This window comes from Rhopilema esculentum, chromosome 12 (assembly GCF_057945365.1).
Source record: "Rhopilema esculentum isolate cy_ngs chromosome 12, ASM5794536v1, whole genome shotgun sequence".
Taxonomy (NCBI): Eukaryota; Metazoa; Cnidaria; class Scyphozoa; order Rhizostomeae; family Rhizostomatidae; genus Rhopilema; species Rhopilema esculentum.
Genome location: NC_142826.1, coordinates 3,544,423 through 3,569,210, shown reverse-complemented (window position 1 = coordinate 3,569,210; position 24,788 = coordinate 3,544,423). Strand labels below are relative to the sequence as shown.

Below are 24,788 nucleotides of genomic sequence, written 5' to 3'. Positions count from 1 at the left end.
CTGCGGGGTTTTCAGAAACATGTGGTTTTTTATGTCTTTGCCCCAGCCATTAAGCCCAATCTCCAGTGAGAAAAAAGTCAGCGAAATGTGAAAAAGTTCGCACGAAATACGTCTTGAGCATGCGCAGTTAACTTTTGCTGGGATTTCTCGCGAAGAAATTCTCTGTGAAAAAAGATCGTAAAGTATTTCGCAGCGAAATTTCACAAGACTTTTTCTCACTCGTTCTGTATATCTACCCTGCTGCGAGGTTAGCATTTCTTTTTTTTTTCTTTCTTTATAAGGCTTGTAGGCCGAAATGGCCCATCGCCAACACAATTATCATACATACAAGTTGACATAATTACAAATTAATAATAAATCTCAGAACATAAGTACAAATTAACAATAAATCTCAGAAAACAGCAAACAGAATTACTATACTTACAAGTTAACATAATTACAAATTAACAATAAATCTCAGAAAACAGCTAATACAAAGATAAACAGATGAAAAAATGATGACGAGCTAGAAAGTTTACGTTACGAGGATATGCACGTAGAGGACTTCCCAAAAGATTCCCGTGACTCAAAAGCCAGCGATATAAAATTGGCTATCGATATAAGACAATCCGTATCTTCTTGACTCATCAACCAAATAAACTTATCACAAAGGTCAAGGGATGATATTCTGGGAAATTTTGAATATATCATAGATAATATAGAATTACTAGCAGTCTCGTAAAGGGGACAAACTAATAAAAAATGAATTTCGTCCTCCACAGCAGTTTTATTAAAAGATTGACAATACGGACATTTTCTATCAATCCTAGGAATAGGATTATTACCGTATCTACCTGTTTCAATCCTGAGGTTGTGAGCACTGAGACGTAGTTTTGCAAAGTTGGATCTTTTCTTTTTGCTAGGTATCAAGTCTAAGTAATGCTCAAACTTATAAACAGTTTTGAAAGATGCGTATGTACAACGCTTTTTATTGAGAATAATTTGTTCTTTTAAATTTTCCATAATTTTTGACCTAAAATGGGAAGACACTTTTGATTTCACGATAGAGGAGTTATCGGTTGTATGTATTCTGTAAAGGGTCATCAGGGAACGGGCAATACTGACCCAATTGGAAACACCGGAATCTGCATCATTAATTAACATTTAAAGAGCTCTGTATGCATATCTGGAGGAATCGAGATTTATTAAACGAATATAAAATTTTAAGATGTTAAGATGTTAATGGAATTCATGGAATAATGGATTTCATGTGAGCATTTTTGCATCGCAAGAATACTGACCAATCGCAAGCCGTTTTTTGATGTTACTTGACAAGTCCTTTTATTTGGACACATCTGCGATAGGCGGAGGAGCATGTGAGACGCGAACAAAGGTCACAGCCACTGGGTCACAGCGTACAAAATCACTGATCATGCGACATGCCGATTGTATCATATGATAACGGTCCTCTGGAAGCTGATAATACTTGGAACACATTGTAACTGAGCGAAGGGGATCTCTTCAATCTAGAACCAACTCTAGATCCTTGTCACTCGATAAAGCTGTAACGGTAAGTTTCGTTTGCTCTTTTGCCTTTAATGAAACCTTTCCCGTCATATTTCCTCAAAGCAGCTTGTTGCGTTAATGGCAACGCCGGAAGCCGCTAGCTTAGTTCCGCCTGCCCAGACAGGAATCACCGTAAGCAGACAGAATTTGCTGCAATACGTGGTACGCATATTCTTTATTGGCTGTTTGTACTTCATTGGCTATTGTAAACAGGAGACTGGTGAATGAAATACTAGTCTGTTAACCTCATTTCCATTACCAGATTTCTTTTTTCATCTTGATTGTTTAAGACTTATGTTTTGGAGTCGAACGAACTCGATACAAGAGTAATAATAGAACAATTTGCCTCACGAAGTACTCTCTTTTGTTATAAAAACACATTTTGGACGAAAACCGAGGGTTGAATTTCCTCAAGAAAAAGTACAAAACAATTTAAGAACATGCCCAGGCGAATACTAGGAGGGGGTAACTAAGCCTAATTGTGGATTGGGACATGCCAGTTTTGGTTAAAATTTTTGGACCCATAGTACTGCACATGTCTGAAAAAATGTCACCCGTAATTCCGAAAACATTATAAAAGCTATACCCATAATTTTATACAAAGCAAATATCATTTTTAAAGCACAACAAAATCATCAAACAAATTTTGCATGTCCTTTGCTAAAAATCTCAATATTACACATATTTAATACTTTCATTTCTACATGGACATTCATTTTGTTAATGCTCAATCTCCCTCCTAATAATTTTGCAATATTTCTTTGTTTAGCACCATAAAGCTGTGTTTATAGATCATCTTCATTTTAGTTTCTCACTATTTACGGAACTGATGATCCAACACACCATACTCTATGTCAGCTAAGATCTGAAAAGAACCGTGACTGACCGTCAAAATGAAAAAAAGTTCTGGCCTCAAAGAAAAAAGCTAGAATCCACCCTTATCCCCTTATGTTTTTAATCCAGTTTTGAAGAAACTAGAAATTTGATCTTAAGAAAAGTGGGGTGGACACGTCCACCCCAGTCCACCCCGTGGCGCCGCCCCTGTAAACAGGAATGAATTGATTCTTAAGATCTTTTTAGAGTATTCTTGCAGGAAAGAATTGCAAAAATGTAGCCCCAATTTGCTAAGGTAGCTTTATTACGTTCAAGACGTGGTTGTAAGTTCCTTTTTCACATAGCCTGGAAAACATGGCGGTCGTATGGTCAATGACCGTGAGGAAGGCCAATAGAAATCGAATTAAAGTGCCATTCTCGAGCCCTGCCTTATTTTTTTCTTGGGAAGGTTTCCAAAGCTTATGGATATTGTAGGGAGGTAGACCTAACCAACCAACCAGACTGGAATCGACGGGGTGTCCGCCATATCTAAGGTCAGAGAGAGTTTTTTCTTTCTTAACAAGAACATTCTAACAATGGAAAAATGAGGTGATAAGATTATTCTTTGAAAAATTCTTCATCGGAATACAAGCAAGAACAATGAACAGATATAATTATTCTTGTTGAATATTCTTTCGTGTAACGGGGCCTTAAAACGCATTGGCTACTCTGGGGCCCGGCCTCATTCTCAATCTATCTTTAGACGGCATAAAGAAATGAAACAAGACAGTTGTTTCATTTCACTATCTCTTTGCATTTCAAAAAAAATATTCATGTAGCTTCTTGTTGAAAGCAAAAGCTGGATGTGTTTGGTTACCTAGAGACTAAATCGTCTTGATGCAGGTTTAGTTTCTTGCTACGTTTGTTCCGCGCCTGCTTTAAAGATTTTCTTTAATGGTACGCTCACAATTCATGTAAAAATTTGCCTTGAGAAAAAGATTACCAAGTTTCCTGGCTTATTTGATTAAAACGTTTCATGATATATAGCTTCACTAAGCCCTGTGTCTTTGTATTCCTTCAGATGAGTCATTACAACAAGCTTCAGAATAATCACGATGAAGAGCTCGGTAATGAAGTGAATCAAAATGCAAATGACTGGCTCAAGTCACGTGGCTCATCGGAAAGTCGTCCCCCAAGTCGACCTAGCATTGGAACAGAAATCGCGTTCCACAATATATGTTACACAGTTCCTGCAAAAGAGAACCGAAAAAGGGTATTAAAACCTATTTTAAACAACGTAAGGTAAGCAAATATTTAGTTTCTGGCTTGTTTTTCTCATCATTACTTTGGGGTTATCCAGGGTTGTAGTGCTATGGGGCCCAGGGGGCTAAGCCCCCCTTGCTGATTCCAAAAATTGGCAACTTTCTTCTTTTGCTATTATTTTTAGCAACATTTTGTGCAAGAGCCTCCCTTGTAATTTTGATAGCACTTCACCACTGGGGGTATCACTGAGATTTCTTGTGCCACGTCTCAGAAAATTCAAGTGATTGTGTCCCAAGTCATAATGATCAGTCCTCTTATATTGGTTTTTCATGCATGGTATGATTTTTCTCAGATGCAACATAATAAGTCAGCTTCCTTTGCCTAGCTAATTTCCAAATTAGGTCACAAACATTAGTAAGCTTTAGTTTAGTTAACGAATTTGATGTTTGACAGAAAACAATATTTCTTGAATCGTTATCGATTGCTGTTTTTGATTGTGTTCATGATAAATCATGATTGGTTTATTTCAGTGGCCTGATGAAACCTGGTCTTCATGCAATACTAGGACCGACTGGCAGTGGAAAAACGACGTAGGAAATTATGTTTCTATTCTTGTTGCATAACTGCTTTCTTCAAGTGATGAAAATCGCTTCCTACTCTATTCAATTGAGTCTTACTTCCTACTCTATTCTATTCAAAATATATTTTCAACTACTAATTTTGTTAATGGCCACACCCTCCCTCCTTTCTTTACCGTCCACTATCCTTTACTTCTCTTCTTTCATTTCCTCCCTCTTTCCTTTTCATCCTTTCTTCCTTTTTAATCATTCTTTCTTTTAATCCATTAACCCTTTCCGTAAGTACTCGAATAAGCCACAATGTTAGATTCAGGAGAAGCGATGCTTAGTCTCATATTGAAATTCCTCTTTGCAAAGATTATCATATCATTGATTGGGATTAATAAGAACAGGGGTTGCAAATGAAAAGTGTTCCTGATAGTATTTCTGTCAAATCCCTGGTAAGTTTTAGAATTTGAAACCGTTAATATATTATCACTGCATTCAAAATAGGGTAGATAATGGAACTATTAAACTTCTTCTCAAATTGGTGTTATCTTTAATTATTTAGTCTTTTCTTTTAATTTACCGGCTGCTGCTACAATGAAGGCTGTGTGTAATTTCTCTACCAGGGGCAGGATGTTTTTTAATATAGTTATATCCTCAAATAACAAACCCTGCTTTGCTGTGACAAAATAAAGCTTTCCTTTTTGGGAGTTTTGGTGTCGCTTACATGATTATTCAACAGGAGCCTTTCCATGGTACCAATGAATTCCTGGCATGGTCATAGTCGATTTCAGTAGAAAGATGAGCAGAGAAAAAGCTAAAATTCCGCAAAAGACGGAATCTAAGAAAGCTAAAATAGGTCAATAGGTGCTACAGAGCCCAGAAGATGAGTGCCGTAGAGGAAGGATGGGGGTAGGGGGTCGGGGGCTGTTATCTCAGAACGTTGGATTTGACTTGAACGAAAACTGGGAACAATAAACCCGCGTCCGAGATCCCAAATTCTAAACGACACACACAGAGGATTCTCACTGGGAAAAGCTTTTAGTAATGACAATGCTGACCCGTGTCAACCAGAAAGGGAAGGGATCAGATAGAAGGGTCAGAAGGAGAACATCCAGTAGCACATATCGAATTTTTGGGCTGAATTTCGATATTGATATTAGGGTTCCTCTTCATTTCTAGAATTTCTTTGTACTAATTAGAACGTGAAACTAAATTCAAACAGGCTCTTCCTCCATCAATGTAATTTTTTCTTCGCTCCAAAATCTACGAACAACGCCAAAACAACATTGACGCAACCAGAACACACGGTGATAACAGTATAACATGTTGAAGTCTGAAATCCTATATAAAGATTCATATTATTATATATATACTACATATAATAGCAATTATTTAACAAAAGTCAATTCGTTTTCACTTTTATTAACCGCCGACAATTTGCAGCAAAGTTAACTGATTCTGCATTTTTAGTGGAACTTGTAGTTTTATTTCAATGTATGGGGGCAAAAGTAAAAAGTATCATTGGCAGTGGCGTCACTTGACCTTCCAGACTAAGGGGTGGAGGGCCATCGATAGAAAAATTTACCGACGAACACATAGGTGGAGAAGAATTTAGGTGCTATTTTATCCACTGATAGGTGATTTTACAGACCAACTAAGGATTTTGTAGACAAACTGAAGATTTACCGACGAATTCATGAAGTATTGGAGGGTGTTAAACCCCCAACACCCCCCCCCCCCCCGCTAGTTACGCCCCTGATCATTGAACACGGTTTTTCCCTATTTGTTCAACTTATGGGTAAAGAGATTTTTATCTAGAGAAAAATGTGCGTATTAGATGCATTGGTTCTCCACCAACCTTCTGGCAATCTTCAGAGTATAAAACGCCGAGCCAAGGTTTGAAGACTCTAAGCTGGGAAGTTTATATACACCCAGCTGTGGATCGAAAATAGCCTTTCAGAAATGCGAGCACATGAGTGTAAAGGTCGCTCAACCAGTGCCGCTTGCCTATTGAAAACACTACCAATGGAGTTTAAAGGAGAACTGACACGCAAAAATAACTTTGGCTTATTCGATGCAAAATTTGTCACTGACTTCAAATCTGGAAAAAGTTTTCTTCTTAGATTCGCCGTTTTTCTGATATTTGCACTTTTATCCGTCAAATACGTCACAGCCAAGACTCGGGAATTTCCCGAAGCGGAAACAAGATTATCGCCAGGAGTTGTTAAATTCTCGGTTGACGTCACAAGTGACATGTTAACAATGCCGTTGTAAAGGCTTTCACGGTGAAAGTAGAAATGAAGTTTCGTGTCGTCCGCGTGTCGTTCAAAATAGTCCGCGGTGAAAAGACAAAAAATTGTCAGGCATTTTATTTATAAGTATATAGAAGCTAGAAAATCCTAGCTACCTGTCTGCTAAGACGCTAATATCCACATAAAATTTATTTTTATGCCATGATATCTTCGAACTAGCATGCTTTGAAACATTGAAAGAACCTCTAAGCTTGAGAAAAAAGGAGTCGACTTTGTTTGAAAACTGATACCGTTTCTTCAAAGTTTTTATTTTTATAATTATAAATAAAATCGAGGCATGGGGGTGGGGGGGGGGGGGGTTTGTGGTTGAAGCAATAGCCAAAAGACAAACGAAATCTAGTGGAGACAGCGGTAAAAGCGATCCTGCAACCTGCTTTGGGTGCAGAAATATGAATTCAAGAAAAATCTTGGTTGATGGGAGCTGCGAGTGTGACTAAATAATAATTTCACTGAACTTGATTATTGTATTTTAACAGAGGTTGAGATACTAGGGAATAACCTAGTCTTGCAAAAAGACCATCCCCCACCCAAGTCAAAATTGCTTGCAAAAGAAGATAATGCGCCAGTTGATATTCCTATGACAGCTAAACAGCATTTTCTTCGGTGAAAATGGCATAAAATCCGCACAAGTCGACTTTTAACCCGCCTTTACTATTTAATATCACAATACAGTTAACGCGTTTGAAACATTGAAAAACAATCATAGAATGTTACATTAATAATGAATAACTTGCACTTCCGTTTAGAGCATCATTTATATCACAATAGGCATTTCAGCGAATTAGGCCATACAGACAAAGCAGTCTGGACAAAGACGCCTCAATCTGAAATGAAATTCTAGTTTTACGATACCTGATCTCATTTAGATGGTAGCAATAGCATTGTTTTTAATAGAAATTCCATATCAGTTTGTACTTCCAGTCTGTTCTTTGTTCATAACATCGTCACTGTTGAGCCATGGGACGACTGTCTGCCCAAGCGGCAGCGCTGGTTGGTAGCAAAAACTCAGACGGCTGAAACTCTCCATTTGTTTCGAAATCAGTGTAATAAAACTCCGATTCAGAGTCCCAAACCATTGAAAAAGTCAATTATGTGTTAAAAATGCAAAATTAGCACCTCTCACATGCACAAAATAAACATTCGCCGCAGCATTTTGTTAAAGGTTTCTATAGAGAAACACAATACGTGCTGAGAACATGTCACTTGTGACGTCAAAGATGATCGCCCACTCGTGACGATTTTCGCCTCGAGTCTCAAGTTGTCGGAACAATTGTCGTTTCTCAACTTAAAACGCCTGTATTTTAAAAACGGTAACTGTGATTTAAAAACTTTTTTCGATCCCGGAATTTGCTTGTCACAAACTACCGATTTAGCCAAACTTATTTTTGCGTGTCAGTTCTCCTTCAAGGTCAAATCAATACGATTGAATAAGTTATATAACTTTTATTATATAACTTTACAGTCAAACCTTACCAAACCTCCTATTGCCCACAAAGGCTTTCCCCCAATGTCATACAGACAAATTCTTCTTTAGAGTAGATGTTTATATGTTTTCCCGCTACCCTTTGTACCATTTTTTTAAACTTTATTTAACCCCAGCAAATAACACTGCTATTCAGCGGCATTTAAATCTATATCTACCGCTTTGTAAAGTCGCTTGTCACTGGCAAATGTCACTTGCTGAGCTCAATATCAGTGAAGAGGGACCATCGGTAAGGGAAACGTGTGTATCCATGTGTTGATACTCCTTTTGGCCACAGAAGCTTTTCCCCCAATCGCATAGAACCAAATTCTATTTTCAACTAGATATTTGCACCTCTCTTTCCCCAACCCTTTGTTCCAGTTTTCTAACTTCATTTCCCCCTCCCGTCAAATTACATTGCTATTTTAATTTAATTAAATTACACTGCCGCTTTTAAATTGATATCCACTGATTTGCCGTAGGCTCTTAGATGTGCTTGCTGGTAGGAAAGACAAGAAGTATTTAACTGGATATGTTTTGGTTAATGGAAGGAGACAACCAAAAGAATTCAGACTACTTTCAGGCTACGTAGTTCAGGTAAATGCCAATCTAGCATGTCTGATATTTATTTTCCGTCGTATACAAACAGGGTAATAATTCAGCCCCCATAAACGGTTTTTGTCCCCGCAAACGGTCAATGGAAGATTTTTCTCAAAAGACCCAAAAGAGAACAGAAATCACAATCGCAAGCAACCAAAATTGTTAGTTTGTACTAGGCCAATGGGAAAAGGTTGGTCACCCCTCCCCCTAACTCTGACCAGTCACACTTATCTGCTTCATCCAACTTTATGCTGAAATTGCAAACAGTGGAATCCCGATATATCGAACTCTGAAGGGAACAAGAACTTACTTGTCTACTTCTTTTCACATTCCATCTGGGTCTCCCAATAAAGTTTTTTTATCGTCGCTCATTGTCAAAGTCTTATATGTATCAAGGTGTTTATAAATGTCAATGTACTCATCCGCTGTAATTTTTGCCGCCATCAAACTTTTATCATCTCTTGCTCTGAGTCTATCAGCCAGTGCTTGAAATGTATCATCAGCCGATGACGATATTGATTGCCCCCAAGAGAAAGTGATAAATGAACGCCAAAAATAATTATGTATGTATAACAAAGGAAAAATTTATGAAAAGTTCGTTATATTGAAGGGTAATTATGATGAAGGGACCCAAAATTTGGTTCGTAATGTCGATAGTTCGTTATATCCTGGGTTCGTTAAACCCAGAGAATTTGTAAGAAGTTCGTTAGGCAGAATCCAAGGGACCAGATATTAGTTCGTTATACCGGGAGGTTTGTTATATCGGGGTTCCACTGTATTTGCTGCCAATTATTTTGCTAGCGGAAAAATGATTTGATAGATCTGAAACCCAAATTCCTCGATCAATTTGTACCTCAGCGTTATTTTGACTGTTTAAAATATCTGCATGGAGAGTTACTGTTCCCCGTCCTTTCTCCTTTCAGGTAACCCTATGTAAACATCAGTAAAAATCAGCAAAGTCCACCCTTTCCACCTCCGTGGAGCCCCACATTGATCAGCCCCTGATTTTCCATAACAATTTGTTACGTATATATTTGTAATGACGTCACTAAAATTATGAATCTCCAGGATGATATTATCATGGGCACTCTGACAGTCAGGGAAAACCTGATGTTTTCAGCATCACTTCGTTTGCCGCCAGAGTTCAGCAAAGAGGATAGGAGAGCCAGAGTTGAAATGGTTATTAACGACCTCGGACTTTCAAAAGTCGCAGATTCAAAGGTATGCATCATCTTAGTATTTTCTCGATATTTCATCTTTCGACTCCAGGACAGAACGGGGGCAGTGGGGGTGATCGCAAAAATTAGGTACTTTGCTATTCAGTTCAATGCTACTAGGTTGGCAGGACATTTTAGGCTCCGTGGTTTTAAGGCTTAGTGAAGTTTTTGCAGTGATAAATCCAAAATGTGCAGTGACAAATAAAAAGCTGTATAGTAATCGATTATCTTTAAGGCAATTATCAAGATTTTTTAGATAGAAACTAATAACAGACAAATAAAACACAGCTCGTTTTAATATGAAATGCTGTAAATGGAGGACACTAATCATTTTTGCCATTACCTGGAGAATGAGCATTATTTTAATGGAAAGTGTAGACATAGTTGCATCTGGAAAGGTGGTGCAACATGGAACAACACTGCTCAAGCTGTAGGATGTCGCAAATAATTTATGAGGTCATTGTTTACGATATTTATCAGAATCAACTTTTGTAATCGTCGTTCGTTTTCCATAAAAGGTTGGTAATGAAATGATAAGAGGGATTTCGGGAGGCGAAAGGAAAAGAACAGCCATTGGTATGGAATTAATAATATCTCCAGATGTGCTTTTTCTTGATGAGCCAACTACTGGATTGGATGCTGCCACGGCGTCATCAGTCATGGAGCTGCTTGCCAAGTAATAACCTTAATATAATATGACTTGTTATATATGCAAGTGTATGATGTTCAAACCTTTAATTATGAAGTCTAAACTCTTCGATTAATTTTGGTAGCCTGTAAACAAGGATATTCGCCAGGAAGTTGAGTTCTTTCTTAATTAACTGAAGTACATAGTCCTCTCTAAAGCTTTTTATCAATCAAAAATTGATGAAAACTGATTGGAATACCGTCACCCTACTTTTATATTTTCTATAACAGCGTGGAGAATAACAGGTGAATTCCTCACAAAAATTAACTGTTGCTTCACAAGTTACACTAGGAGTGTTTGTTTAAAGTGTTAAAAATAGTTCAACAGTTTTTTGCTAATTATTGTGGTTTTTCTAAGACATAAACAATTTGGATTTCCTTTAACTTTGTCTTAAATTTTCACATAGCATTTTGTGGATGGCATAGGCCTAATACAAAAATATGGAAGTTAATTTGTTAGGTGTTTCAACTGGCGAACTCCTTTGTGTGTTTCTTGTAGGAGTACATACTGTAGAAGATTTAAACCGTTAGTGGTATGTCCATGTAGTGCTTATGATCGTCCATCGTTTTAATGCTTGAATCAAATACCATGTTGATATAGCCATTTCCTGTCATAACATTAATTTTTACTTTCACCGCAAGATTCGGTGAATCCTGCCAATCTAGATGTCATCTACCAAAAACTGTTGCACTGTAACACAGTTCACCCTTGAAATTGAGGTTCTGCTTTTGATATTACCTTTCCTTTTATTGAATGCCCGTTGTAAATATCTAGTGTATTTTTCTCCATAGACAAACTCGAAAAGGTCGTAACGTCATATTCTCAATTCATCAGCCCAGGTATTCTATTTTCAAACTTTTTGGGTCACTTACATTGCTGTCACAAGGAGAAATGGCCTATCATGGTCCATGCAGTGATGTCTTGCCTTACTTTGAAAAAATGGGTAAGCACAACTTTGTTTTGATGAAAAATTACATGCCAGTGACAAAACTTGTATCCATTTATTTTGTATGTGAGAGCCAGTTAGGAAATCAGTTGAAGCCAGGGACATATAAATCCGATGATTTCGCTGATGTGTCCTAAAAGCTACTTCATATCTGCAAGTTACGTAGAGATGGCATTTACTTATTGGCCAATCAATATCCTCAGTTTAGTGATTAGCTGGTGTTACCGCGAAGTCAATTGATGCATACTAAATGGGAGGTTAACGCCATAGAGGCTACGAAATAATTACAAACTTTTTTGCTATAGAAAATTCATAGCTGCTATCCAAGAAAAGTTTGACTTGTGATCATGACTACCATGATAATTATTAAGCCCCCCTCTCAAATAGGCCACTCCATGGAATAAGCCCCCCATATTATGCTGTCATACTTTGAAAGAGAACAACTTCTTTACAACTTTTTACAACTTCTTGACAATGATTTTTTGCATTTCAACACATATATAAAGTCAATGCAATCTAATCTAAGAGATTTTTTATAAAGTTTTTTGGGTAACCAATTTTGCTACTTTTAAATAAATTCTGCATATAAGGTCAACTTTTCGAAAAGCTGCCTTCCGAATAAGCCCTCCCCTATCGAATGTAATTTACCGTAAATCCTCGAATTACCCCCCTGGGGGCTTACTTATTTTTAATATTTTTGAATGGGGGCTATTCGAGGGGGGCTTTTACGAAGGGGGGGGGGGCTTATAAAATTATTGTAGACATTTAAGAAGACATTATTAAAAGACCTCAAATATTTTGGCAGGAATTTCTTTATGAACATTTAATTAATTATTACCAAAAGTATGAATTTTTGTAGTAATTCGATAAAACGCCAAAGGCAACCTCAGATGGCAAAAATCAACAAATCGAGTGGGGCCAATTCAAGGATTTATGGGAGCAGTGGGGGCGTATTCGAGGAGGGGTGGCAATTCCAGGTTTCACAGTATATCTCTTTTGACTTTAGGTTATACTTGCGAGATGCACGATAACCCTCCAGATTTCCTGTTGGATATTCTGGGACTGGAAGAAAGATCAATTAAAGGTATCTTGAATGGCTAAATGAGAGTGACTTCGTTATGACGTTGTAAAATCTATTTTCAGAATTTTATAGATATAATGCTACTGATAAAGCATTTAGTGCTAAGTATAAAACAACTTTTGAATCTAGCTATTTGACACTCAAATGAACAATTTATCGGAAAATTTGACCTTATAAGCCCAAAAAAATTAACCGACGTCAAGGCAGTTGATGTAAATTCTTTGAAAAGTTTATAGAGTTTTCAATAAAAGCGAAATCAAAATCTGTTTGATGATGCATTTTCTATGAAAGGCAAACAGTTGTTCTGGAAATTTAGGCCCGTGCTTTTCGAAATAGCAAATCAGGATTACAAATATCTTTATTTTCTCCACACATCTATGACCTGAAAGCTTACAACGCATTATCTGGGTATCATATGTTTGGTATTACAGAAACAATACTTGGATTATTATATGGGTGAATATTCAAATGGACAGATAAATGTGAATTTAGATAAACTCTTATATGGCAGATATCGATAGAACCAGAACGAGGAGGCATCCGCTGTCAAGAGATAAGTAGCTTATAAAAGAGATATGGGGGGGGGGGGGGTCTAGATCCTCACTTGAGATCGGTCTAAAATCCCAATGAAATTGGTCGCGGCTTCTGGCAAGCAGATCCATTACATTTTAGCATCATTAAAAGATGTTTGAATGCATTTTCGACAAAATTATATTTAAGGGCCCCCTTTTCCATAAGAATCTTGACGACTTGGCTACGAGAGATGACTATTCCTTAACGAGAGGGTGGGGGGGGGGGTTAATGTCGGTTCATGTAAGCTTCATTGTATGAATGAGGTTATAAATGGTAGCTTATTGCTCTTAATGGTCATTTTAATGTCGTTTCCATGTAGCACTGAAGGCTATTCATGAGTACAACTCAATCGATTCAAAAGAAGATAGAGAGAAGTACATTGCGAGTGCCAAAGGTGAGCCCGTCACGGCCAAGTATCGAAATACAGAGATGTATGCAAGTACGGTCTCAGAATTGGAAGGGCAAGTAGAGAATTTGCTTGAGTACGAGGCTGGGAGTAACAATGATGCTGAAAGAGATATACCTTATCCAACCTCATTTTTCACCCAGGTTAGTAATATTCAAGCAACCTACAGCAACGAAATTGTTTCATATTTGTTTAGTGTCTACATTTCCGAACTGTTATATCCAGAAATATTTTGACTTACGAATATTTTTGCAGTATATAAAATAGCGTACAGCTTATTCAGTTTTTAAAGTTCTGCTATATTTCTCAATCTTTATTACAAATTATATTTTACCATATATTTGCATTCAGAGCTCTTGCAATCCACTACATCTTCATCGAATCTCAATTAATCTTTAGTTTGCTGTCAATTCTGCAAGAAATGTCAAAGATACCATTCGAAACCCGAAGACTGGAGTCTCTCAGGTAATAACTTGTTGCTTAATCCGATCTACGTCAACATTTTGCAATAGTAATGACATATAAAGAATCACTCATATAGTTTCAATCTCTTCCAAATGTTTTTGGAACAGCCAGTAGCTTCCAAAAATTAACCTAGAATTTCGTTATATTTATTATTTGATTATTATATTTTACGATGACCGAGTCCACACTGCTCTTCCAAAATGTAACCTGTAACTTTTTTGAATATCAGGGAGGAATCAATGGGCAGCCTTGAAGCTCTGAATAAAATAAAACAATATTTTTGAACGAATTTGGGAGGCTTTAGACACTTTGCGAAAATCTAATGTACTATACCAAGGCGATTGACGTACTATACCGAGGCATTATAAACACACAGGCAGTGGAAGAGTTTTAAAAAAAATTGACATTACATTACTATTTCAATCGAAATTATATAATATAATATATAATATATAATATTTCAATCGAAAATCATCACGGCATAAAGTGCTTTACTTTGAAGCACCCCTTATTTTCCCAGCGCACTAATGAAACTCCCCGCAAACCTCCTAGGAAACTTTGTGAAATAACAATTTTATGTATTGCCAAATTCGATCTTGAAAAACCGACAAGGCTTCATGGCAGTTTCATGTGGTTTAAGCACAGAATAGAGATTCTGTGGTTTAAGTCTGTGTCTAGTGTTTACCTACAACGTATTTAGGCCTAAAATTTTGATTTTCTCGCAGATTGCTGTCAATATCCTTTTAGCTGTCGTCATTGGCCTCATCTATTTGCAACTCGACCAGGGGGAAAGTGGTTTACAAAACAGGTGAGGATTCCAGATTACAGAAAAAACATTCAGTGCTGTGGAGTCAAAGAAGGAGAACGTATATGGTATAGAAGGAGAAGTCATAGTCAACTGAAAAATCTCTGTGACTTTCTCGGGGCCTTTTCTATTGCTACTGTGAAATGAGGCGATTTGTGTTACTGGATTTCTCGAGGGCCTAATGGCTCATTCAGAAATGAGGGCTTGTTTTGCGTTAACTCCTTTATAATAGATAATAGAAGAATGCAGTTAAACTCCCATCAACAGACTCTTCCTAATGGCAGTGGTCAAATAGATCTGACAAGAAATATCTTCATTCTGCAATTAACGTCCTGTCAGCTAGCCCACCACACATTGCATCGAATAGTTTAGCTAGAAAAACGGGTGTAGCCGGGTATTCACTACATAGTTCCGTGCGGCGCAACTATGACGTTGTTTATCGTTTCCACAAATGGGCTTACAACTTTAGAATGTTTGCCATTCAGAATGGAGTCATTTCTTGAAACATCGATGAATAGGTTTCGTGTTAATTGATGATGTTTTATTTCGTATCAGTATCTTCTCGTTTTGTAATTTAGATAAACTTTTTTATTACTAAAATTTCGTCATTTGAGGAAAACGTTTGTTAATATTTCTTTTGATAAAATTTAACTTAGTATTTCGATGAGGTTTGGCTGTAAATGTTGTACGCATTAATTTTATTCTTTTCAGGGTTGGTGTTTTCTTCTTTGTGACAATGAATATGATATTTGGTAACATGAATGCTGTTCAAATCTTTATCTCTGAAAGAGCCTTCTTCACGTATGTCTTTTGTAACCGTTACTGTTAATTTCTATGTGTGTTCATGATCATCTCGAACATTCAGCTATCAGGTAAGGACATTCAAAAGGAGTTTCAACAATATATATGACATCTTTCCAGGACTTTCAAAAGGAGTTTATATTGCAAATGACGATGATTACTCACACGAGGACCTTTTTAAATTTTTCTCCTGAAGCAAGTAATCAGAGTCATATTAACATCTCCCTTTCTGGCAGAGAAGTCATTTAATTAACCGTGGCTTTTGACTTTTAGGCATGAATGTGCGAGTGGCTACTACAGGATTTCGTCATACTTCTTTGCAAAAGTCCTCTGTGACATTATTCCAATGAGGATAATTCCTGTCACCATATTCTCAGCCATTGCTTATTGGATGATAGGTTTGTACCTTAACAATACACTTGGCAATTCCAATCTTGCAATGATGCTCGGATCTATCCAACATTTCATCTTGATAAAAATTTTAGTGTAATCTCTCCACGTAATCGCCAGTTGATATATAATGACTTTTATTCATGGTTTTTTCTATCTTTATTTAAAGTTGGTACAATCTCTAGCTATATTCAAGCTAATTAAAACCAACTCTTTTTGTTGTTCTTGTTGCTCCGCACTTTGTTCAGAGTAGCAACTGCACCCCCTCCCCTGAGAAAAGCTTAGTCGATAAAAGTACGTTATTGCACGCAGACTTTTATTTGCCAGAGATCTAGACTGTGTATGTATGGTTTTTTATGTGTGGTTATGCAGTGCTCCTATTCGCTGTTTCTTTGCATCATAATTGCAATAGTTATGATTCAAAGAATTCAATTTATTCCTTCGTAGGTTTACAGCATGACGTCATCAAGTTTTTAATCTTTATTTTGACTTTGATCGCGACGTCCCTGAGTTCCGTGGCAATTTGTTTCATTGTCAGCTCAAGCACAAAAACGTTTGCACTAGCCAGTCTGTTTACTGTGCTACCGTACATCTTCATGATGGTATGATAAATCTTGTTATACTTGTTATCTGCGTCTCTTGGTTAATCTCATTTGTGTGCCAAATGTTGCTTCTCTCTGTTTTGCTTTGATATCATCTGTAATAGGATGTTCATATCAGTGACGTATCGGAAGATAAACGTAATGAATTAAATCTCCTTCAGATTTTTAGTGGCATGCTAATCAACCTAAAGACGATGACAAAGTACCTGAGCTGGCTGCGATATCTAAGCATTTTCAAATACAGCTTACAGGTAATAGACTGGTCCCATGTTTTTTTTCAGAAAGATTCTTCCTGTATGCCAGAAACATTTAAAATACTTCCCTTTTCAAACACTTTTATAATTTGTTTTAAATGGATCTATAGGGAGTTTTAGAAGTATTGGCTACCCGTTTTTGTAAATGAAATGGGCGTGACAATATTTTAGGATAAGATCATATAAAACAATGGGAAATTTAAAGTAATTGGTGAGGTTTGTACTTGGTTTTTAAAAACATTTTTAATTTACGAAGATGTTTCGGTGGCGGAAATGCCAATTAAAGTGCAGCATCCAAATGTGTTTTTTTGCTCCCCCGCTTATTTCCATGGCTAACATATAATTTTCAAGCTTTCTTTACTTGCATTAAGTTATAGTTTCGTCATGTTTAGATCAATTATGTCTTTTATTCTTTAGAGCCTTGAGATAAATGAGCTAGAGGACATGAAATTCAATTGTGGAAACATTACCGCTCCTTGGTAGGTTTTGCTGAATTTTTTCAATAGTTGTCTAACAGGTAAGCCTATTAGTGGTATGGTAACGCAGAAATGGGGGCAGTGCTGCTGGGTTTACAGAATTCATAACATTGTTGTTATATAAGAGTGAATGAGGATGCAGTAAGCGGAGGATTCCTTGCATATTCGGCCATAAACATCAAGTACTGTTTTGTAAGTGTGGGTTTTGTCTAAAGAAAGTCACGAAATAGATGGTTGAATTCTACTTTAATCCGAGAAATTGGGGGGGGGGGGGGACGGATGCTTGAAATGTTTTTTGGAGCATGGATATAAAAGGCTGCAATACTACGAGAACTTCTCTATGTTTCTCAAAACGTATCTGAACATATTTCTCGAACAATCTTAGTTTGAACTCTGATATAACCATCGTAGCAGAAACGTGTTAATTTGCATGTCAGCCATAGACTTGTACAATTCTGTTCAGGGCTATAGCTACCACCTTTTTCTATCGTTCAATTTGCACTAGCTCGGTAGAAAACTGTGCTAGAAAATCTGTGCAGTCGGGTGTGAGTTTTTGATTCATTTGAATTGGCATTCATGGCAGGTTTCCTCTTGACACAACATAAGAGATATATAATATTAAGATTAATATTATTGTATCATCTTGTCCATATCAGCCAAGCAACTCTCGATTAGATGTTAAAAACAGCAGACATTGCAACATTCTTGCTACATGTGCAAGTCACATGATCCACGTGGGTAGGCTGATTTGGATAACGACCTGCCAGGGCTTCTACGATATGATATTTTATTATGAAGCATGTCATATTTTGCTGTATCAAATTTGTAGGAGCTTTATAACCCCGGTATGTGATCAGAGATATTCTCGAGGGTCCAAATACCTAAAGTTGCTGTTCTCATATTACTATTGGTCGTTTTTTGGTTATTTTTTTCAGTATGAGCGGAAATGATTACTTGAGTCAGCAAGGGATCCTTGCAAGAGACTTGTGGGACAACATTGCGGCTTTATTTTCTATAGCAGGTATTCTCCTAGCCCTGGCGTACATTCAGCTGCGAAGAATAAAAAAGGAAAAGTGATCTGAGATAATTTGTCACTCAATGGTATATATCTCAAAACATTTAATTTTAGTTTAGTATTATTTTTTCTTTAATTCAAAAGAGTTTGGATTGATTCTCAGCATTATGCTTCAACATAAAGTAAGATTGACTGTGCTTTCTAAAGGACCAGCGACCCACCAATAGTTTCGTCCACCTCCACTAATTAGAATCCTCCTATAAGCAAATTTTTCCATATAAGAAATGTATTTCTATATTCATATAGTTTATATTCAATCATACCTATATACATGTATACATGATACTTAAACGGTACGATGACAAGAGTTGATATAAGAAATGTATAGGTAGTGTTCTCGCAACGTCTTTTCGAGAGAATACGTCGATAAATATCATGAAGTAACTAGCCACTGATCAGAAAATTCTGTTTCAAAATTCCATTGCAAACCTGGGTAATATTCATATAGTTTACAGTCAGTCATACCTACATACATGTATACAAAATACTTAAATGGTACGATGACAAGAGTTGACAAAAGCTGAACTTTTTTAGGTTTGTTGAAGATGAAGACTGTGCACGTACATTTTCCTACATCTAACTTATAATGCAATTTAGATTTTAAACGCTGTAACGCTTTTTACTAAAATTTGTGATTTGCAAACCCATCACTTCTAAAATTATTGCTAAAGACTGATTTACGCTGTAAATTTTTAGTTATAATGTATACTTAATAGTAATGATCATAATTATTTCTTTTTTCGTTGTGGTTGTATTTAGTATTGACCAATGCTACTCTTCGGTTTGAATGTGCAATTTGTGAGAATAGATTCGCCTAGAAATGAATCATGGCTTGAGTAGTTCTTGAAAATTTTCTACACTGCGAAGCTCTTCATACACCTCCGTAAGACTTGAATTCGCCACGCGAATGCCTCCGTACCTAAAAAGGTTCATCGGTTTTAGTTTAGCTTATCTGAAACCAATAATATCCTATCGGCAGAATAAGAAGCCGGGAAGCCGGATACAAATGCGCACGGGGGCCATTGTCCCTTGCCCTCCTAAAATTAAAAGGGCTAAGAAGGTAAAAAGAGGGTGAGACCCATTGAGATTTGGTGCTCTTGCAATAATCTGGCGATTTCATCAATATGAATGAGCTAACAAGAGGCTAGATTGTTACAACGTGAATCAAGTGGAGGCTATCTGAAGATGCTAGAATTTTTACCATAGTTTTTCAGAATTACTTCGAAGATGGATCCAGGTAAGGGTCCAGAAAATCGTGTATATCTATACCATGAGTTGGAGCCAAGCCTTAAGAGAAGAATAAGAAATTCTTATATCATAGCAGGAGTCTGGTGAGAAGCTTTTTTGAAAATAATTTTATAGAGCAGAGGACATAAATAAATACCATCAACTAAATTACAACTCTTGGATTTGAGTTAGCCTTGTCATTTTCTTTCTTCATATTAGCCAAAAATAACCATGAAATTGAAAACTTCATTTAAAATTAGTCTGTGTCGAAAATTTCATGTTGTTTGGACCGTCAGGCCGCTTGCTGTGCTGAGATAAACCATTGGGTACTGGGGATTGGGAAGGGTAATTATCCAGTCTGCAGAGTATGGCACTTTTCGACGAGATCTCCGGTGTGCACGAGCAAAAAGCCTGGTGTGACGGTGTGCACCACCAAAAATGTATGGTGTGCTGGTGTGTACCGACTATTTTTCCCTGTTGTGGTTAAAATTTGTGAATTTGCATTTCACAGTAAAAATGCGTGTGAAGTATACTGTTGAAGATAGCGCAAGTTTTTATTTGTATATTTGTCAAGTAAGATTCATGATATCTCAAATTGTTCATACACAACTGTGCTTGTTTTTATCAGCTGACATTTTCTATGGGACCACACCAAGCCACACCCATCTTAGTTGCCACACCCAAAAATTCGGGTGTGCAACAGGTTTTGCGCAAAAATATCTCCGGTGTGCCCATGCCATACTCTGCAGACTGGGTAATTATGTGATAGGCTTTCCTTTAAAAAAATCTTTCTTGATATCCAGGGGTGGCGCTAGAGACAAACCTTCAAGGTGCCGAAGTTTTTATTCTCCGTAACTGCCGACGCTAGATGTATCAAATTGCCGACAGAAAGAAAATTCGATTTGCCCCCATACAGCAGGCAGGGCCGCCGCGAGGCAAGCCTCGTTTGGGGGGGGGTGTGGAATGCAAATTTACCTGATTAAAAAATTATTGCATGAAACTTTTTAGCTGGTGTCACAAACCTCTGCAATACATTTTGTCAATCTAACTCTGTATGATAATAACCGACTTTCCTAATAGTCTTGTCAAATCTCTATATCGGGACGGGCAAAATATATAGTCACTACCTGAGGCGGCACCATGGTTGCCGCGGAAGGGGCAGGAAATTTTCGAATTTTGATGCTTCTAGTTCCCTGGAAAATGCACTCTTTGAAGCAGATTTCACTAAAGCAATCATCCTAATCCTATTGAAAATTATTGTCTTTTTGCAAAACTTTTTTACAGCAGATAAAAACAACAATTTCGCCGTGGTCTTGAAAAATACCAGGTTGTCAATTACTTTTAAATTTAGATCCCTCTCTCCATCTTAGCATGCCTTATGAATGTTAAGAAAAATCTGGAGCTCATAGTGAATTGCAGTTGACGCTTCTACTGAGAAACTTTAGGAGAAATGGATACGAGGCACAATTTTACCTAAGATTGCTTGATCCTTTATTGATTTTATGACAGGAAGGTCTCTGAAATACCTAAAGCGTTTCTTACACCGAGCGGATTTTACCTGAAATTCCCTATTGAGATACTATTGGGGTGGGTGTGACAACCCCCAGTCGCGACGCCCCTGAGCAGCACCTCCAATGAAGGAGCACCGATAAAGAGCATTTTTCCAAAAGCAAGCAAGCATATAGAGCAAGCAATAAAGCATTTTTACAAAATCGTTTGTTGTGGGTGCAAAATTCTCCCTCCCCGCTCCCACTTTCCAACCTGTGTCAGAGTCCACGAGATTTTCTCGGCAATTTGTGCCTTGTAAGAAACTTAATGCGCAAATATTGCCTATTGTTGAATTTTTCTTCCTATCTATTTTAGAAGAAGTTAATCGACGGTTTTCTCTAAACCATTTGTTTGTTGCGAGCTATGCGGTGAACAATGCTATTGAAAAATAGTTGACGAAAAAGGACAAAAAGTGCTTTTTGAAAAAATTATTAAGCAAAATGTGCTCATGATCGAAATGTTTTCATTGGCAATAATAATGTCTTGAAACGAAAAGAGAATCCCTTAAGAAGAAAATTCATTAAAGACTTTATTTATGACAGCGTGATTTTGCTGTTGTTAGGGTAAATTTCCTTGAAACGGTCCAAAACATGATCCAAATCAAGCATCTCTGCATGTTTCGCATGAATTCCAAGCAGCAACAGGGATTTCAACCGAGAGGAGCACGATGGTATTGTGGGTCATGCGAAGGAGCACCATGAAATTAAGTCACAGCTTTCACGGAAGCGACAGGATATAATGCCACTATGACAGTAATATTGCCGAAGAAAAGCCATTGAGAAAACCATAAACCAGCCAGTGCAGTTTTCTCCTCGATTATTTATGTCATTCAAACAACATGTAAACCGGGTGACATCCATCAAGTGCCGACGGTATTGAGAAAGCAAAAATTGATTGGCTGCCGACGGGGGGGCTAACAAAAATCTAGGGGGGGGCTAAAGCCCCCCCTTGCCCCCCCATGCCGCCACTCCTGTTGATATCACAAAACTTTCAAAACAATTCCACCTCCCCACACCCTCTGTAGCACACTACCCCTCTATCCATCAGCTAATTTGATAAATCCAAGAATGAGGAAGAAACCCTAGCAACTGCACAATGCTTTAAAATTCTCACCAACATATGATGTTAAGGTTATGGTAAACGTTTCTGACACGATATTTGGTTTTCTCTCCCTAAAAGCAAAACTATTAATGGAATCAGATTAAACTATACATCATTCCATGGACAAGAATGTGGTGATTCCAATCATATCAAAATAATTGGCAAATATTGTAAAATAATACTTTTGAGGCAAATTTATTGCTTAAATAAGTGTACCATCTTCAAAAGTTATTTTGTACTCTTGCCTTTGAGGTAACAAAATCTGACTTATGTCAGCAGAAAGCACAGATCCTTAGCTACCAAAGTTTGTCTCAGATTTTTTCAAATATCTCTCCCCTGAAAACTATACCCTGTCAAAAATTGGCAAATAATCTCTCTTCCCTGTCATAGCTGTATTTGGCTATAAAAGATAGACCAGAGCAAATACAAAAAATTTTGAGACGCAATGTGCTTATCCCACATCTGTCCTGGCAGTGTGAAAAGTTTTGAGCCATTTGATTAATGCCTTGGGTACAAAATAGCTTTTTTGTACCTGTATGTAGACGAATTGTAAGCCCGGAGAAAACGGGATTTTACTGATCGCACTTGCAAGTTAAAATCATAAACCATTTAAGATTGATAAGCCTGTTTAAATAAACACTGTAATTGGCTTAACAAGTCAAGAGATTTTCAAACCTCAACTAAAAGTTTTGATAAAGAAATTATGGAAACCTTCGTTTACATGGGATTTTTTCCAATTTCTGTTAGTTTCAAATTTGGTATCATTGTGTGCCTTGAAAGTTCGGCTACTTAAACATGAAATAATCAAAAAAGGATGTTTTCATCCAGAAAACGTTTACCGTAACCTTAAACCATTCCTCACACAATGAATAAGTGACCCCTGGATGCTTTTAAAGATATGTAGCATGTTTCTCTAGAAACATTTGGCATTCAGGGCTGTTTGAGTCAACTCTCATGCAAGAATTGAAAATTCTTAGGAAAGGAAGAGAGTTTGTCCAATAATGTTAATGCACATCCAAAATTTTTCCAAAAAAATAAGGCTACACATTGAGGGAATATGATGTCCTATTATGTGAATTTTATTTTTAGTAAAGGCATGGGCTTTCTTTTTATTATTTTTGCAATTTTCTTCACTGACTACAAGTGTTTCTACCTTAATAATCCACTCACCATACACTGCCTTTTAGCAAGTTAGGACCCCTCAAAACTTTCCAGCGCTCTCAAACTGTAAAAATGCTTAATCCAGTTTGATAACAGAACCAAAAAAGAGCCACTGAAGTGCCATTTTTGCTCTTGTTGTGATATGCCTAACAACCTCAAGTGCAGATGAATTTATATAAAGATGTTACACAGGTGCACATCTTGCCTCTCCTGCAAACTAGACACCCAGAGAAACATTTGATATCTTTTGCATGCACAGTTTGCAAAAAGGAAGTAATAACCAAATCGAGGCCTCCATGAAAAGTTTTTTATTTTGGAAATAAGAGTTTAGAAATATATCTTACTTGTGATTGGTATCTTTGAATTGTACTTTCTTTAGAGTTTCATTCATTTGTTTAGATTGAATGCCATAATGAATGGATTATACAGATAAATTTTATTTTTAACCATTTGGCCTTCTATTGTGTATTGTAGATTTCAAACTTTTGAATGCTCAATATCTACTCAATTTTCAGTTGCAAATGAATTCATTATTTTGCTTCTCTTTTATGATGGTTGCTTTATTCAACTTTTTTCTTTGTCTGATGGTGAATCCTTAGACAGAATATTTTGATTTAGGAGTGTTTGCAAAAATTGCCTTTTTATAGCCCTCAGAACTTCCAAACCTTTTCCAAGTTAATTGTAGTGCATACTCCATATTTTTTCTGCTTAGAAGCAGTAAGGAGCAAATTTTCAATTCTGAAACAAGTTTAACAATCATTAAGAAACCCTTTTTCAGTCCTATGAGGTATCAATACCCACCATATCCTTAATAGTTACCCCCTTCCAGATTTTGTTTAAATTAAGTTGATCAAATACAATAAAAATAAAATGTCATAAATATTTTTTGATAAATTTTGAACAAAAAGGTAATTAAAAGTTTCCAGGTTTAACAAAATAATGATAAATATATTTTTGGAAAATATTGCAGAGTAAATTTACATACTCTTTTGGTCCCCTTTTGTAGTGATGACATCTATGGTTTAATAGAAATTTATGGTTTAATAGAAATTTAAATTTTGTTCTCTTAGGGCTGGCTTCATACTTGGTGGTGCTGGTATATTTGTCCTGCTAATGCCATGGATGGATAGAGAAAGAGAAAAAAGACAGAAAAAAGAAGCTGAAGAATTGCAATTACTTTCTGAGAACAATAGGACTTTTAAAGAGAATAGTAATACTGGAACAACATTAACACAAAAAGTAGAAGAACTGAATATAAAAGCTTCAAGTCCATTGCCGTGATATGGATTGAAATATTGGAGTGTTGAATAAAGAAGTGTAAAATAATGCACTTCTTTAGCATATTATATTTTACTGTTGTTTATAACATTTCTGGATAAATTTTTACTGTCTGATCTGACCCTTTGATTGA

General features: G+C 36.8%; 1 protein-coding gene across 3 annotated transcripts; it reads left to right on the top strand.

The window, feature by feature from the left end:
* Positions 1-1,155: 1,155 nt before the first annotated feature.
* Positions 1,156-24,788, top strand: LOC135681522 (broad substrate specificity ATP-binding cassette transporter ABCG2). 3 transcript variants are annotated; one of them, XR_010515616.2, is made up of 19 exons: positions 1,156-1,549; positions 3,440-3,660; positions 4,152-4,211; positions 8,444-8,558; positions 9,630-9,782; positions 10,297-10,454; positions 11,258-11,409; positions 12,419-12,496; positions 13,386-13,615; positions 13,872-13,937; positions 14,663-14,745; positions 15,454-15,543; positions 15,817-15,941; positions 16,381-16,535; positions 16,697-16,786; positions 17,207-17,268; positions 18,201-18,366; positions 18,875-19,671; positions 24,448-24,788. XR_010515616.2 is itself a non-coding variant. In XM_065196040.2 (18 exons), the coding sequence occupies exons 2-17, from the start codon at positions 3,440-3,442 to the stop codon at positions 18,340-18,342; spliced, it is 1,980 nt and encodes a 659-aa protein (XP_065052112.2). In that variant the 5' UTR covers positions 1,156-1,549; the 3' UTR covers positions 18,343-18,366; positions 24,448-24,788. The 3 variants fall into 3 exon arrangements, 1 of the variants encoding a protein (XP_065052112.2); XM_065196040.2 differs by lacking the exon at positions 18,875-19,671; XR_010515615.2 differs by having other exon boundaries at positions 1,157-1,549; positions 18,201-19,671.